At 54.3% G+C, this 13,191-nt stretch overlaps 1 protein-coding gene across 1 annotated transcript; it reads left to right on the forward strand.

The window, feature by feature from the left end:
• Window positions 1–1,936: 1,936 nt before the first annotated feature.
• On the forward strand, window positions 1,937–12,884 carry LOC125638962 (zona pellucida sperm-binding protein 1-like). The gene is made up of 13 exons (XM_075129012.1): window positions 1,937–2,153; window positions 3,900–4,021; window positions 4,193–4,648; window positions 4,832–4,988; window positions 6,204–6,347; window positions 7,163–7,347; window positions 7,434–7,531; window positions 10,028–10,155; window positions 10,249–10,438; window positions 10,527–10,677; window positions 10,889–10,973; window positions 12,007–12,132; window positions 12,700–12,884. The coding sequence occupies exons 1-13, from the start codon at window positions 1,967–1,969 to the stop codon at window positions 12,837–12,839; spliced, it is 2,169 nt and encodes a 722-aa protein (XP_074985113.1). The 5' UTR covers window positions 1,937–1,966; the 3' UTR covers window positions 12,840–12,884.
• The last annotated feature ends 307 nt before the right edge of the window (window positions 12,885–13,191 follow it).

Consider the following 13,191-nt stretch of genomic DNA (forward strand, 5'->3'; position numbering starts at 1 on the left):
ACACTTGAGGGGTTTTTTCATAGCTTCGTGGATTTTCAGGCCAGAAGGGACCCTTAGATCAACCAATCTGACCTCCAGCAGAGCACGCACCAGAGAATGTCACCCTGTTACTTATTCATGGAGCCCGATAACTTGTGTCTGAGTAAAGCGTCTTCCAGACAGGCCGCCTGTGGGCTGGTCTACACTAGAAAGTTAGGTTGACCCAGGTGTGTCCCTCAGGGCTGTGAAAAATTCACCCTCCTGAGAGACGTAGTTAATCCAACCTCTCTCCCAGGGTAGATGCCATGAGCTCACTGGAAGAACTCTGCCATCGTCCTACCTCTCGGAGCGGTGGATTTACGACAGCGTTGCTGCAGTATGTCTCAGCACTACAGGGCAGCACTGCAGCTGTGTAGACATAGCCTGACTGAGAATCCATCACTTCCAGTGGTCGTCTGTTCCAAGGGTTAGTCACCCTTCAAAATATGTGCCTTATGTCTACCTTAGATTTGGCCATGGATGGTGGGTGAACCACAGGCTTGGGGAGGCTAGCCCCTGGCCCGGCCCACCCTTCAGCCTGAGGCCCCACCCCAAAGCCCAGAATCCCTCCCTCCCACGGCTACCAGCCCCCCCTTCCAATCCCGGGTTGCCCAAGCACCACCAGCCCCAAAGCGTCAGGGCACACACACACACCCAGAGCACCAGACAGGCTGCCCCATCAGCCCCGCAGCACTGGGTGGGTGGGCTGCTCCCCAGCACCAGACCACTGGGTGGGCGTCGGGCAGCCCTCCTTTTCCCCCCAGCCCTGGAGAACTGGGTGGTGCGGCCCCAGCCACCCCAAGTCCTAGCCGCCCTAGCCCCAGCCCCAGCCCAGCAGGCTTCCCGGAAGAGGAGCAGGCTGCTTGCCTGGCCTGGGGCCAACTACCAGCAGCAGAAGGAGGGGGCCTTGGGCGGAGCATGGGCAGGGCCACGCGGGGCTCTTTGCGGAGGTACAGCCTCCCCAGGCTATTGTACGCATCGTCCATGGATTTGGCTGGCTCCAACTTCCAACCGCTGGATCTTGTTCTACCCTTCTCCACTCGATTAAAGAGCCCTTTAATAGCCAGTCTTTCCGCCCTATGAATGTACTTGGGCACTGTACTTGAGCTACTTCTTGATTTCCTTTTCGATAACCTAAACTGACTGAGCACTGAGCACCAGTCTCTTGCTAGCCGGCACTTCTTCCAGCCGGCAAATTGCATTTGTGACTCTTCTCTGTATCCACTCCAGTTTTTCAATAACCTAATCCCACAGAACAAGAAAGAAAAAGGCCTCATTCAATACCATGGCCACCTACACACTGACTCGACCTTGTGCCTGCCCGCCCGCTTCGAATCATAGAATATCAGGCTTGGAAGGGACCTCAAGAGGTCATCTAGTCCAACCCCCTGCTCAAAGGAGGACCAATCCCCAACTAAATCATCCGATCCCAGAAGGATACACTGACTAGACCCCTCGATTCCAGGCAACTTGGCCTTCTGATTTTTGGGGCACTTGGGGTGTGCTTGAGCCCTGTTTTTAAGCTTTTCTCTGCAACTGTGCAGGCAAGAAACTTACTTTTCTTTTGAATGCACACTGAGGTTCTCAGCTAGTTCCTTGTTTCCAGGAGATGGGGCTTGAAATAAAACATCAGTTACCATGGGACTTGCAATAAAATCCTGAGAGCTGGCAACACTGAAAAGGTAGCGTAACAGGAGGCTTCAATGGGAGGGGGGTCTTAGGGCTGAAGGGTTCGATGGTTATGTTTCCCTTTCACCCTGAACTTTGCACTTTTCACCCAGCCCCTCCCCAGCACCAGGCAGCTCCCCAGGTGCTGCCTCTCTGCTCATCTGATTCACACCCCGCCCCCTCCCCACCACTCACTCACCCTACAAAGCCCGGGTCCCACAGCCTCTCCCCTTATGAGAAGTGGCTGCTAGACAGGGCTTCTTTCTTAGCATCTTCAGCTATGGGGCTGGGCTGTAGGTATTTTGTGGGCTTAGTGCTGCTCTGGTCCCTAAGGATAGCCCTTGGGCAGGGGGACTTCCACAGGGTCAGTTTCTCTGTCTTGCAACATGAGTATGACTGTGGAGACTATGGGATGCAGCTGCTGGTCTTTCCCAGCCAGGGCCGCACCGTCCGCTTCAAAGTTGTGGGTAAGTAGCTGCCTGGCTGCTTCATAAGAAAGCTAAGAAGCCTCCTGCTCGTCTGCCCTCTTAGACATGCAGGAGGGTTTTATGGGTCTCCTGTGGAAACCTCTTACTTCTACAGTATGTAATGAGAGCTTTAGGAAGGGAACAAGAAGGTCCTACTCTAGTGCTTCTTGGTGGCCTGGCTGTTACCCTCAAATCTTGAGTACCCTGGTCTCCTGAAGTGAGAGTCTGTGGCTTCTGTCCCCTGGAGAAAAGACTGGAGATAGCCCTAACGGTTGAATCCAGGTAGCAAAGTCTTTCCTCACAACCGCCTGCTGACTGTGACCCACAAAATAGCCGAGGGTAAAGAGGGAACCCTGCTGGGGAGAGACTGTAAAAGGACATACCAAAATGTGGCTGGGTATCCCAAGCTGTGGTGTAACTTGGCCCTTTGAGCTCCAGACACCTGGATCCTGTGCCCTCTGTGGGCGATTACCTCCCTGTTGTCATGCCCAAGGATGGGATGGCCTGGCCTGGCCTGGCCTGGCTTGGCCACTCTCAGCCCTCCTTGTTAGGGGGCTTATTCCTTCACCCACTTACTTCCCTGGTCCTTCTTGCATGAACAGAGAGCAACAATACCCGAAGTCCAAAGATGCAAACAATTCAAAGTTTATTGGGGGGAACTTCCAGCAAGCATGATTCCAGTTTCCTTCCTTAGTGTCCTCCTTCCCAGCTCTGACACCACAGAGCCTTACACCTGTGTCCCTGTTCCCATTCCTGCCCATAGCCAAATATTATTCCAATTTCCTTACCCCTGTTCCCATTTCCCCCTTTAGCAAAACATGATTCCAATTTCCGCACCCCTGTTCCCATCCCCTCCCACCCACGCCCACTCACTTCCTTATTGACTACAGATTATATAGTAAAACTTGAGTTCTGCTTAACTATACCTTAACCAATCAATTTCCTGAAATGTAACTAACCAATCCTAACATATTGGTACATGATTATGTACCCAATTATATCCCACCACCTTAATGAGTTTACACCCAGCAAAATTAATTATACAGCAGACAGAAACAATCACAGAACCAGACAGAGATTATACAGACAGACAAACAATAGCAAAGTGGGAACTATAAATGACAAAACAATACAGAAGTGAGGATTTCACATCCCAGCTCTTGATGAGTGAGTTCTTGCCAGGCAGGATGCTATCAAACTAAGTTTCCTTTTACATTTGCTAGGCACTTCCCTTTCTCTGGAGGGGATAGGAATTCAATCCTGTCCTGATAGTGCCTAACAACCCAATAGCACCTTATTTCAATGTGACTAGTTTGGAATGTGAGGATGTGACCGTTCGCTTCCCAGCTTATGGCTGCCTCTGTTGCTTAGCCAAAGGCCTTAGCCTAAGAACAGGGCCTCAGACTGTCACAGTAAGAGAAGGCCCTTACACCAGCAGACAGTGATTTTGATTCTTTCTCTTATACCTCTAGAACTAGCCAAGTGATAAGAATACACCTAAATTCTGAGAGTATAGGCCTTTACAGACAGGCCTGAACATCTATATCCTAACACTCCTGGCTCTAGGTCAGACTTGGTAAATGACGGCCGTCCTGTATCTTTGGAGCTGCTTCCCACCATGCTAAACTCCACTAAACTGAAGGATGTGACAAACCACAGTCACTGTTCCAAACATGGCTACTTGGCTAAGCTTCATCAAGGGCTTGAACTCTTCCTTACCCACGACCTGTATGACTCTCTCCACAGATGAGTTTGGGACACCCTTCGAAGTTACCAACTGCTCCATTTGTCTCCATTGGGTCACATCTGGCGAGCAAGGAGCGATGATCTTCTCAGCTGGCTACAATGGCTGTCATGTGCAGAAGAAGGTGAGGGGGGTTGGCACGCCTCACCCCAGTGTACCTGAGCAACAACAGAAGCTGGAGATGGGTCCATACCTGCAGTCACAGCAGCCTGTGCAGCTGGGAGGCGCTGTGCTTAGCGCCTACAGAGAGTCTGTTAGGCCACAGTACTGACTGATTGGTGTCTCTTCATTGCAGGATGGGCGTAACCACCTGCAAGTCCGAGTGGAGGAACTGCTGAGCGCCAGGGCCGTCGCTGCCACCTATGATGTGAACATGACCTGCCCCAAGCCCACTGAACGTGACTTAACCCCAGAGGAGACCATGCGCTACGTGCCCCAGCCGCAGCCGGGCCTGGTGCGCCCGGTGCCCCAGCCGCAGCCGGGCCTGGTGCGCCCGGTGCCCCAGCCGCAGCCGGGCCTGGTGCGCCCGGTGCCCCAGCCGCAGCCGGGCCTGGTGCGCCCGGTGCCCCAGCCGCAGCCGGGCCTGGTGCGCCCGGTGCCCCAGCCGCAGCCGGGCCTGGTGCGCCCGGTGCCCCAGCCGCAGCCGGGCCTGGTGCGCCCGGTGCCCCAGCCGCAGCCGGGCCTGGTGCGCCCGGTGCCCCAGCCGCAGCCGGGCCTGGTGCGCCCGGTGCCCCAGCCGCAGCCGGGCCTGGTGCGCCCGGTGCCCCAGCCGCAGCCGGGCCTGGTGCGCCCGGTGCCCCAGCCGCAGCCGGGCCTGGTGCGCCCGGTGCCCCAGCCGCAGCCGGGCCTGGTGCGCCCGGTGCCCCAGCCGCAGCCGGGCCTGGTGCGCCCGGTGCCCCAGCCGCAGCCGGGCCTGGTGCGCCCGGTGCCCCAGCCGCAGCCGGGCCTGGTGCGCCCGGTGCCCCAGCCGCAGCCGGGCCTGGTGCGCCCGGTGCCCCAGCCGCAGCCGGGCCTGGTGCGCCCGGTGCCCCAGCCGCAGCCGGGCCTGGTGCGCCCGGTGCCCCAAATATATCCTCCACCAAGCAACATAGGTGTGTGGGGGTGTCTGTGACCTCTAACTGGTTTGAGTGCATGGGGGTCCCCTCTAATGGAAGGTTTCATGGTCCACTTCTGACTCCTGTGGTGGTCTTCAGAGGAGCTGAACCTTGTCTCTTGCTTGTGGCTGCCATGTTAGAGCTGGTGTTGACAGTGTTGTAAGCCATGATCAAAAATGAGATTCGTTTAGAAATCATGCTGTTCCCCCACCCGCCCCCAGTTTATTTGAAGGGGAAGGGGTGGCTATTTGCCTTCTGGTTTTTCAAAGCTTTAGCGGGAAGGCACTTGCTTCCAAAGTCTGTGAGCTTCATTGGTGCAAAATCCAGTCACACATACACCAATGTGTCCTTGCCATTGGCTGCTCAGAGGGGCTTCCCCTGTTCCTCCAGTATCCCAGGGTTTGGGATCTGATGTTGTATCCCTTCATATCTCACCCCCACATCTGCTTGCAATCTGTCTCCCCCCCCCCGCCCCCCCCATGTGTCTCACACAGGCTCTTCACAGCTCTTAGTCCCTCACTCTCCTAGAGTCCTGTCTAGGCCTCCCCCTAAACCAGAGTGGCATCCACTTTGCCTGTAGGTACAGCTTCAGTCTCATGAAAGAAATTCGCAGCCATGTTTATGAGGGACACTTTCCTCTGATCGGCTATGGGGAAATGGTAGCCAACCTGCTAGCTTCTGCCCCATCGTCCGTAAAGGGAGACGGTGACTTCAATAAAGGAAAAATTCATAGAGCAGGCGTCTGCTCACTATTTCATGAGATGGCTAGAGAAACCCACCCCAGAACTGCTAAGTGATAAATTAGAGTTGACCACACTGCTGGCTGTGTTGAGGGGGCTGTAGGGTGTGGGGGGGGGCTCTCCTCTGACACAGCAGCAGATCAGGAGCCTGAATTTCCAAGTGACATGTTAAGCCTGCTATCAGAGAAGGGCAATATCCTACATCTGGAGGACAGGGGTGGGGATCTGAGCACAATGCTGTCTGAGGTGGTATGTGGTTTGAGGTTATGGTTGTGGGGGGCAGGGTGAGTTGGGATGGAGGACCACTGTGGGAGCTCTTGCAGCCCTTTGGGGAAGGGGAGGAGGGTTGGACTGGTGTTGAGGTCAGCCACTTTTCCAGAGGTCACTACAGATCTTAGTCTCTGGGGAAGGGTCTCTTGCGATCCCTTTAGAGGATCTCTTGCTCTCCTTAATCCACACCCTGCTGTTCTAGGGGCGCATCTCACAGAGGAGCAGTGCCGTGTGGTGGCTGGGAAGATGCCCTGTGCGGATGCCCCAGGCCAAGCTCCTTGCTTCCAGGCTGGCTGCTGTTATGATGAGACTGACCTCACCACTCCCTGCTACTATGGCAACACAGGTAGACCTGCCCTCATGTCAGCTTATGGAGCCTTTTGTCATCTCTGTCCTGGGAAGCTTGGTGACACACCGTACGTCTCAGATGAGTTTGGTCACCACCTACTAGCATGGTGAACTAGACTTGGATGCAATGTCTTTGTAACTCTCACCCTAGGCTGCAGCTGGCATCGGTTGTGTGCAAAGGGATTCCTTCCTACATCACGGTCTCTCCTCAGTTGCCCAATGCCTGGCAGATCTTGAGAGCCAACACCAAATGTGTGGTGGCAGAGGAAGACCCATCAGACGGTACAGGCTGGTGCTCCATCATCAGATCGATGGATAACTCTGCCGGCTTGTGTCCCGTTCCTGCACAACATGAGCTGCAATCATGCTGTCTCAGACAAACCCACTTACCCCCATGGGGCTTCATTTGATAGATTCCAAAGCCAGAAGGGACCATTGTGATCACTAGTCCGACTTCCTGTATAACACAAGCTATAGGATTTCCCTGAAATAATTCCTCCAGCAGATCTCTTAGCAGACATCCAGTCTTGCCTTATCAGTGATGGAGAATCCACCATGACCCTGGACAAACCATTCCAAGAGTTAACTACCCTCGCTCTCAGATCTACACCTTATTTAAATACTTGGACTGTAATCAAGTCACCCCTTAACCTTCTCTCTGTCTAAAGAGACAGAATTTGGTCACTACAAGGCCTGTTTTCTAATATTTCTCATGGCTCTTCTCCAATCTATCATCCTGAGTGTGGCATGGAACTCTTGCCCAATTCCTCTACCAGGAACACCTATACTTAATCCTGCTCCTTTGTGTTGCAGTCACTGTTCAGTGCCTCCTGGATGGTCACTTTGTTCTGGTGGTCTCCAGGGACATGTCTGATCACCCCATCATCCTGGAGAGTGTCCGGCTAGCCTATGCCCAGGCAGGGTGTGACCCCATCAGGATGACTGAGGCTTTTGTGATCTTCCGCTTCCCCCTCATGCAGTGCGGCACCACAGTCCAGGTGAGGGGACACCCACGGGAAGCCAGGGTGAGTGCTCTGCTCAGGGGCTTGGGGGACTAACCTGCCCCATGTCTCCACTCTTCCAGGTGATCCATGACAAACTGATCTATGAGAACCAGCTGATCTCTGGCATCGACATCCGGACTGGGCCGGATGGCTCCATCACCCGGGACAGCACCTTCATGTAAGTTGGCCTGCTCTGTTGACTAGCAAGGAAGTGATGGTGAGCAGTCTTCAGCCCTTCCACAGTGGAAGCGTGAGGCCAGATCCTTTCCCCTGGCAAAGATCTGATCCATCAATTTTCCAGCAGCCTCTCCTGACCACCAAAGGACTTAGGGGATTCCCTGCAGTCAGAGACATCCCCTTTTCTGAGTGGGGCAATGCACCTGATCCCTAATGGGGCACGGTGCAAAATCTTGCTTTGTGAAGGGAAGGACACTCTGTGCAGCTGACTGTCCAAGAGTCAGGGTTTTACGTTGTCTGATCAAATGCCAACATTGGTCAGCCTCACCTCAGTCCCTGGAAAAATCCTGCAGCAGGTTGTCAAGGAATCCATTCTGAACCTCTCGGAGGAGAGGAAGGTGATCAGGACCAGCCAAAATGGATTCACCAAGGGCAAGTCATGCCTGACCAACCTGATTGCTTTCTATGATGAGAACTGGCTCTGTGCATGTGGGGAAAGCGGTGGACATGATATACCTTGACTCTAACAAAGTTTGTTACAGTCTCCCACAGTGTTCTTGACAGCAAGTTAAAGAAGTAGGGGCTGGATGAATGAATTAAAGGTGGCTCGAAAGCTGGCTAGATCATCAAGGTCAACGGGTAGCAATCAACAGCTCTGTCTAGTTGGCAGCTGGTATCAAGCAGCATGCCCCAGGCGTCTGTCCTGGGGTTGGTTTTGTTCATTATCATTAATGATCTGGATGATGGGATGGCTTGCTGAGGGTGTAAGTTAATGGATAACACTAAGTTGGGGGGAGAGATCTAGAAAAATGGAAAATTGGGCTAAAAGAAATCTGAGCTTCAATAAGGACAAGTGCAGAGTCCTGCACTTAGGAGGGAAGAATCCCATTCACTGGTACAGGCTGAGGACCGACTGGCTAAGCAGCAGTTCTACAGACAAGGACCTGGGGATTACAGTGTACGAGCAGCTGGCTACGAATGAATAGTGGGCCCTTCTTGCCAAGAAAGCTACTGGTATATTGGGGTGCATTAGTAGGAGCATTGCCAGCAGATGGAGGGAAGTGATGATTCCCCTCTCACCAGCAGTGGTGAAGCCCATCTGGAGTACTGTGTCCAGTTTTGGGCCCTCACCAACAGAAAGGATGTGGAAAAATTTGGAGATAGCCCAGCAGAGGGCAACAAAAATGATTAGGGGGCTGGGGCACACAATTTATGAGGAGAGGCTGAGGGACCTGGGCTTATTTAGTCTGCAGAAGAGACAAGTGAGGGGGGATTTGATAGCAGCCTTCCCCTACCTGAAGGGGTTCCAAGGAGGATGGAGCTTGGCTGTTCTCGGTGATGGCAGATGACCGAACAAGGAGCAATGGTCTCAAGCTGCAGTGGGGGAGGTCTAGGATGGCTATTGAGGACGGGACTATCCCTCTAGGAGGATGGTGAAGCACTGGAATGGGTTACCTAGGGAAGTGGCAGAATCTCCATCCTTAGAGGTTCTGAATACCTGGTTTGACCAAGCCCTGGCTGGGATGATTTAGTTGGGGTTGGTCCCGTTTTGAGCAGCAGGTTGGACTAGCTGACCACCTGAGGGCTCTTCCAATCCTAATCTTATGATTGTAAATGCCACTTGCTGTGCGATCTCCAATGACAAGTAGGCACAGCCAGCCTGACCCGAGAAGGGCTCCATGGGGCCACCCTGAGGGACTAATAACTGCCTACAGGGTTGGTAGAAAGAAAGCTTGATGTAAGGACTGTTGCCCCCTTACTAACATTCAGTGGGGTGTACTGGTTGGCTAGCTCCCAGTCCTAAAAGGGGAAGGATCTATGGGAAATCAGGACCCTGAGAGTGACAGTCCCCAGGAACAATGCGGAGAGGCCAATGCTTGTATGTAATGGTCATGGGTCAGAAGTGCCCAGTGCAGAGAGAGTACCCCAGAGTGGGGACACCCTAGCCCCTGTCCTAGGTGACCACAGCAGGGTTGGGGGTCGAGCCCCCCCCCCAGAATCCTGGGCCTAGCCTTGTTGGGGTTACAAGGACTCTGCCAGACAGGAGAGTGGAGGGGAGCCCTGAAGGGCAGGGAGGCCACTGGGTAAAGGAAGTGGGAGCGAGGACTCGGATCCTTTCGCTAGCCCACTTCACTGGGGTAGTGCAGAAGCCAGGAAAGTTCCCCACAAGAGCAGGACTATTCCCCTGCTTACATTGAGAATGCTGCCAAAAGAGATGTGAGGACAAGTAAGCAGGTGCTTCTAGCCTGTCTGAGAAGGCCCCCATGTGGCCGTGCTCAGACACTCCTGCTGAGTCCCTGAGTTGGAGGGAAGAACATCTGAGTTACTAAAAGGGTTGATCCACTAGCATCCTTGGATGTCTCCCATCCAAGTACTGATAGGGCCTGATCCTGCTTGTCTCAAGCACTAATAAGGTCACTGCCAGAAACCACATGGCCTCAATCTGAAGTCACAGAGCATCAGCCCCTGTCTCCTCCCTCTGCTCTCTCCTGTGCAGCCTCCATGCTCGCTGCATCTACAATGCCAGTGACTTTCTGCCAGTCCAGGTCGAGGTCTTCTTGCCCCCCACCCCTGCTCCAGTCACCCAGGCAGGACCCCTCCGGCTTGAGCTGCGCATCGCCACAGGTAGGTGACCCCTCACTCCAGCACGGAGATCCCATCCCCCTGAAGGACCACGGGTGTCTCAGCTCTGCTCTCCTCCTACCCTCTCCCCCACAGACCCGAGCTACAGATCCTATCTCACAGAGAGAGACTACCCTGTGGTGAAGGTGCTCAGGGACCCTGTCTACATGGAGGTTCGCATCCTGCACAGAACAGACCCGTCCCTGGTTCTGGTTCTGCACCAGTGCTGGGCCACCCCAAGCGCTAACCCCCTGCAGCAGCCGCAGTGGCCCATCCTGGTGGACGGGTGAGTGGCTGGGATGGAGGGGGAGCATGGCTTGGGGAGGAGGAAGGCGGTTTCCTTGGTCCACCCTTCTCTCATGTCTTGCTCCCAGGTGCCCGTTCCTGGGAGACAACTACAGAACCCAGCTTGTGCCCGTGGGCCCTGCCTCATCTGAGCTGCCCTTCCCGACTCACCACCAGCGCTTCGTCCTCTCCACTTTTGCCTTTGTGGACTCCGCCTCCCAGGTGGCACTTGAGGGAGAGGTGAGAAGGGGCCCACATATAAAGCGGGTGAGGAGGGCGAAGTCGGAGTGCAGGGGCAGGAGCTCCTATTTTAGTCAGGTCCTGACCTCCTCAGTCTCTGCTGAGGCGCTGCACATGCAGAACCAAACCGATAGCTGTGGATCTACTTCCTGGCTCCTACCAGCACTGGCCAGTCACTCACTAACTCCATTCTCACTTGTGTGGATTTTAGGTGTACATTTACTGTAGCGCCTCAGCTTGCTACCCCTCCCGGCTGGAGCCCTGCAGGACCCTGTGCCCATCAGGAGCTGCTACAAGTAAGTCGGAGTGGTCTGAAATCCATGTGGGTTTCTACAAGATCCCATCCCAAATACCAGAGGACTCATAGTGAACAGAGATCTGCCTGTCCTGCTATATCAGAGGTGGGCAAACTACCACCCGCAGGACCATCCTGCCCAGCCCCTGAGTTCCCGGCCGGGGAGGCAAGCCCCCAGCCCCTCCTGTGCTGTCCCTCTCCCTCGCAGCCTCAGCACACCTCCAGCACTCTGCTCCGGTAGGAGCTGTGAGCTCCCACTGCTCTGAGCAGCATCATAAGGGGGTTGGGATTGGAAAAGGGGCAGAGGGTGCCAGAGGGCAGTCGGGACGGGCTGGTTGGATTGGGCAGAGGTTCGGGGGAGCAGTCAGGGGGCATTGGATAGTCATTGGAGTCCAGCGGGGGCTGTCAGGGAGCGGGAGGTTGGATAGGGGTGTGGTCCCAGGGGGCAGTTAGGGGCAGGGGTCCTGGGAGGGGGCAGTCAGGAGACAAGGAGTTGGGGGGCAGAGGGGGTTTCTGAGGTGGGCAGTCAGGGGGCAGGAATTGGGAGGGAGCCAGGCTCTTTGGGGAGGCACAGCCTTCCCTACCTGGCCCTCCATATAGTTTTACAGTGCTAATGTGGCCCTCAGGCCAAAAAGTTTGCCCAGCCCTGTGCTATACACTGACTGCAAGGCGTTCAGCCCAGCTCGTTCTGTACCTCTACCATGTCCTGTAGCGCTAGCTAGGGTATGATGGGCTAACACGAAGAGGTAAATGGCCTAATCTCCTACAACTGCCCTATGTAGGAGACAATACTAGAAATTGCCTCTGGAGAGTGGAGTGTCTGCTGCTCCTGATGAAATGGCCTTTCTTCCCAACTTCTCCCACACTTCAAATAAGCAATTCAGGAAGATCTAATACCTGGTACCACAACCTGTCAGGAGGCCTGTAAGGGCTCATGGTTGAGTCCATGGTGACGCTGCATTTCATCACGATGGGCCCTCTGGTTGTGAGTGCGCTGGACAGACAGCTCCCTAACTCTCCATTCCATCTGCCAGGAGGCCGCCGGTTCCTGGATATCAACAATGGGACAGGAGAGCCCCAGGACCTGGTGAGTTCTCCTGGCCCTGTGATCTTCCAGGAGAGCCCTGAGCCGTGGAGAGAGCACGTCTATGAGAACAAGGGTGAGGTTTCTGTTAAACCCTAGTAGGACAACTGGCATCTTGCACAGTAACCTGGAATACAGCAAGTCAATGCTGTCTAGGGGGTTCTAATATAAATGTTCATGGGGGGGAGGCGGGCTACATGCAGAAGTCACTCCTTGATGATCCATCTGTAAGCTAATGCTGGCTGACACCATACCTGTGAGTGCTTCCTATGAGTGGGCCAATGTTGGGTTATATCCTTATCCTATGGACATTCATAGGATGTCTCAAAAACCAGCAAACTTGGGGGAGGCGGGGGGGACACTATGGCACCTCAATGGTGACTTGTATGCCCTGAGCCTCTGTGGCACTCAATGCACTGGGGCTAGCATTGCCTCTGCCCTCTATTGGATGGCCATCAATGGGATGGTGGTGCTGGCTCACAGTCTAAAAAGTGAGTTGACAATTCAAGTATCTTTCTGATGAAGGCTGGCCTAAGCGGTAGGGGGAGCACCACTGGGGCAGGGAAGTCTAGGTGTCATCTCCACACTTTAGACCCTACAGAAATCTGGATTGTCTTAACCTCCCCTCCTCCTCCTCCTTCAGACCCTGTCTCCAGACTGGACCTGACCCTGGTGCTTCTGGCCATGCTTTCATTGGTGGTTGTGGCTTCTCTCGTTACTGTGACACTACTCCATAGGAGAAGCAGCTGGATGACAAGGTCCCAAATCTTCCATGGCAGATGACTGTAAAATAAGGGAGAGGAGCAGAAATAAAATCTGTGGAGTGCACTAATGTCTTGTGGTAGCATGTGTCCCTCTGGGGGAGGGAACAGCAGTTGTTGAGGCCAGGGGTCTACTACTGGCCTTGTAGCTCTTCCCCATTCAGCAGCAGAACAGACCTCTCTGCAGGGATAGACACCAGAATAGGATGTGGCATAGAGGACAGGAAGAAGACTGCAAGCTAGCACTAGACAAGGTAAATCAAATGGCTTTCTCTCACTCCTGGGGTCCTATCTGGGGGGAGGGGAAGCCACTCAGCCGAACTAGAGACTTTTTGATTAACTTTACTGTGAATAGCTGGATTCTAACTCCACTG

This window comes from Caretta caretta, chromosome 6 (assembly GCF_965140235.1).
Source record: "Caretta caretta isolate rCarCar2 chromosome 6, rCarCar1.hap1, whole genome shotgun sequence".
Taxonomy (NCBI): domain Eukaryota; kingdom Metazoa; phylum Chordata; order Testudines; family Cheloniidae; genus Caretta; species Caretta caretta.

Coding starts and splice junctions, on each gene's coding strand:
- LOC125638962 (XM_075129012.1), top strand. CDS start 1,967: ATGGGGCTGGGCTGTAGGTATTTTGTGGGCTTAGTGCTGCTCTGGTCC. Junction 2,154..3,899: donor CGTCCGCTTCAAAGTTGTGG/GTAAGTAGCTGC, acceptor CTCTCTCCACAG/ATGAGTTTGGGACACCCTTC. Junction 4,022..4,192: donor GCTGTCATGTGCAGAAGAAG/GTGAGGGGGGTT, acceptor TCTTCATTGCAG/GATGGGCGTAACCACCTGCA.